The following is a 3,076-nucleotide window of genomic DNA, read 5'->3' as shown; positions in this document are numbered from 1 at the left end:
GGATCATAAACTTACCATTTCCTACCCTTGTGTAGTCTATGTTTAGAAAAATGTCATTCGTAAATGTGCATCCACATACCCTAAAGGAAATGCTAGCAAATCATACTCTTGGATGAGAACTAGATTACCCTTTCAGAGTAGTTTGACTCAATATTTATATATCCAATATTATGAAGTTGGATTTTGTAAATATGAGTAAGGGTGAAATTTAGTAATAGTGAACTTGCCATACAAAAGAAAATAATATACATATTATTTCTCTCTAGATCATCTGGCTTTGAATAAAACAAACTCCTTCTGGGCACTGGCATTATGGCTTCTTGTGACTTTGTAATGGGGATTCTCTTTCTCTTCCAGACTGGAACTGGGCTCCTAGGGAATTCCTTACTCCTTTATTTCTATATATTGACTTTGTTTACTAAACACACTCAGAAACCTATAGATCAAATTCTCAACCAATTGGCCTTAGCCAACTTTCTGGTCCTTTTCTCTAGGGGAATCCCTCAGACACTGGCTGCTTTTTGTTTGGACAATTTCCTGGGAGAAGCTATGTGTAAGATTATCTTTTATACTCACAGGGTGACCCGAGGGGTTTCTCTGTGCACCACCTGCCTTTTGAGTGGCTTCCAGACTATCACTATCAGTCTTAATAATTCCAGGTGGGCACAACTCAAACTGAGAGCTCCTAAGTTTGTTCAACCCTCCTGTTGCCTCTGTTGGATTCTTAATCTTCTGATAAATATTGTTGTGCCAGTGAAAGTGACTTACCCAGGGAATACTAGAAACATTACAAAAAAGGAGTTTGGATTGTGTTCTGGCAATGGGTCCAATTCACTCATAAACTTATTCTGTGCATTCCTGTTTACCTCTCTTGATATTTTGTGTTTGGGACCCATGTGTTGGGCCAGTATTTCCATAGTGTTCTTCCTGCAAAGACATAAGCAGAGAGTCCAGTACCTTCACCGAATCAGTCTCTCTCCCAGAGCCTCCCCAGAGACCACTGCCACTTATAGTGTCCTGCTTCTAGTGAGCTCCTTTGTTGCCTTTTATTTTACGTCCTCCATCTTATCACTCTATGTGACTTACTTTGTCAACCCAAGCCTGCAATTGGTGACCATCTGTACATTCCTTTCTGGTTGTTTTCCAGCTTTCAGTCCCTATGTGCTCATCAGCCGTGAAATTCAAGTCTTAAGAATCTACTTTGTCAGTTGTAAAACAAGAATCTCCAAATAGTCCCTTTACAAACAGCTACCCTCCATTCAACAATTTTTTAAGTACAAAATATTTGGCAACTTTGGGTCTAACTGTAGACTCATTTAAAATATATCCTGGAGGGGCACCTGGATAGCTCCTACGGTTAAGCGCCCAACTTCGGCTCAGGTCACAATCTCATGATTCCTGGGTTCGAGCCCCGCGTCGGACTCTGTGCTGACAGCTCAGAGCCTGGAGCCTGCTTCGGATTCTGTGTCTCCCTCTCTCTCTGCCCCTCCCCTGCTCATGCTGTCTCTCTTGCTCTCTCTCTCAGAAATAAATAAAAAACATTTAAAAAATTTAAAATATGTCCTGGTTATGTTTCAATGTGAGATTTCAGTTTTGTGATTTAATTTTATTAAATTAAATTATTTATTAATTACTGTATTAAATGAATTTAATTATTATATTAAATTTTATAATGCATTTATTTTCTTGTTGAATAGTGCCTTCCAATGTAGTGAAATATGTTCTATTATCTGCAGGAACTACATAACCCAAGAAAAAGGGGCTCACTTATATTGACATTTGCTGTTATCCTAATGAGATGGCAGAGACAATATAATAATCTTAATGGAAGACCCACTTGACACTCTTTGTGCTCTACCACACATGATTTGAATAACTTTTTATTTTTTATTTATTTTCTATGTTTTTTATTTATTTTTGAGAGTCAGAGAGAACGCGACCAAGGAAGGGTCAGAGAGAGGGAGACACAGAAACTGAAGACAGGGTCCAGGCTCTGAGCTAGCTGTCAGCACAGAGCCCGACGTGGGGCTCAAACCCATGAACTGTGAGATCATGACTTGAGCCGAAGATGGACGCTTAACTGACTGAACCACCCAAGAGCCCCATTGAATTAGTTTTTATTTATTTCTGAGAGAGAGCAAGAGAGACAGCGTGAGCAGGGGAGGGTCAGAGAGAGGGAGACAGAATCTGAAACAGGCTCCAGGCTCTGAGCTGTCAGCATAGAGCCTGACACGGGGCTCGAACCCACGAACCGTGAGATCGTGACCTGAGCCGAAGATGGATGCTTAACTGATTGAGCCACCCAGGCACCCCATTGAATTAGTTTTTAAAGGCCTCATCCTTTAATATGAATCAGCCAAATGCCAGCAGTCATCTGAAGAAACATTCTACCTTGATAGAAAAAAACAATGACAGGCGTTGGGGGAAAAGTAACATGGGAAAAACAAAGCATATTAAGGAAGTAGGATGAAGTCCTATAATTTGTAAGTAATATTGTTGATGAGATATGAAATTCTATTGCATGCACAAGGCAAGGATAGGATGCTATTAAAATGAATGATAGAAGACTAAAAAGAGCTTTTGGGAATTAGGACCATGACAGAAGAGATAAAGTACCAGCCCAGCAGTTGGAAAGTAATATGGAGCAACCTCTAGGAAATTGGAAGAAGGGAAAAGAACACTAGAAACATTAGAAAAACAGAAAAACTTTCCTGGATGAATAGTAGATATGCCTTGGAGAAAGAATTATAAATGTAGAGAGAAGAATAGTATCAAAGAAATTCTACAAGACGGTTTGTCACATCCATTAACAGACTAAAAGGATCTATTTGTTTAATGGGAAATGAATCAAAATAAGCCCATATCTAAATTTTAAAATATTAGAGAAACTAATATTCTGTACTTCCATCTATGGCACTGCAAATGGCAAGATTTCATTCTTTTTTATGGCTTTTTTATGGAGTAATATTCCACTGTACGTATTTAATTTTTGTGGAATTTAAGAGAAAAAAACAAATGAACACTGGGGGAAAAGAAAGAGAGGCAAAGCAAAAAACAGACTTTTAACTATAGAGAA

General features: G+C 38.7%; 1 protein-coding gene across 1 annotated transcript; it reads left to right on the top strand.

Moving 5' to 3' along the window:
- The first annotated feature begins 312 nt into the window (after positions 1 to 312).
- On the top strand, positions 313 to 1,233 carry LOC144217444 (vomeronasal type-1 receptor 1-like). The gene has a single exon (XM_077747016.1). The coding sequence runs from the start codon at positions 313 to 315 to the stop codon at positions 1,231 to 1,233; it is 921 nt and encodes a 306-aa protein (XP_077603142.1).
- The last annotated feature ends 1,843 nt before the right edge of the window (positions 1,234 to 3,076 follow it).

Source organism: Crocuta crocuta, unplaced genomic scaffold (genome assembly GCF_008692635.1).
Source record: "Crocuta crocuta isolate KB4526 unplaced genomic scaffold, BGI_CrCroc_1.0 scaffold334, whole genome shotgun sequence".
Taxonomy (NCBI): Eukaryota; Metazoa; Chordata; class Mammalia; order Carnivora; family Hyaenidae; genus Crocuta; species Crocuta crocuta.
Note: the sequence above shows the minus strand (reverse complement) of the source record. Positions and strands in the feature narration are given on the sequence as shown.

What these genes read in the sequence shown, in the direction of transcription:
- LOC144217444 (XM_077747016.1), top strand. Translation starts at nt 313, where the DNA reads ATGGCTTCTTGTGACTTTGTAATGGGGATTCTCTTTCTCTTCCAGACT.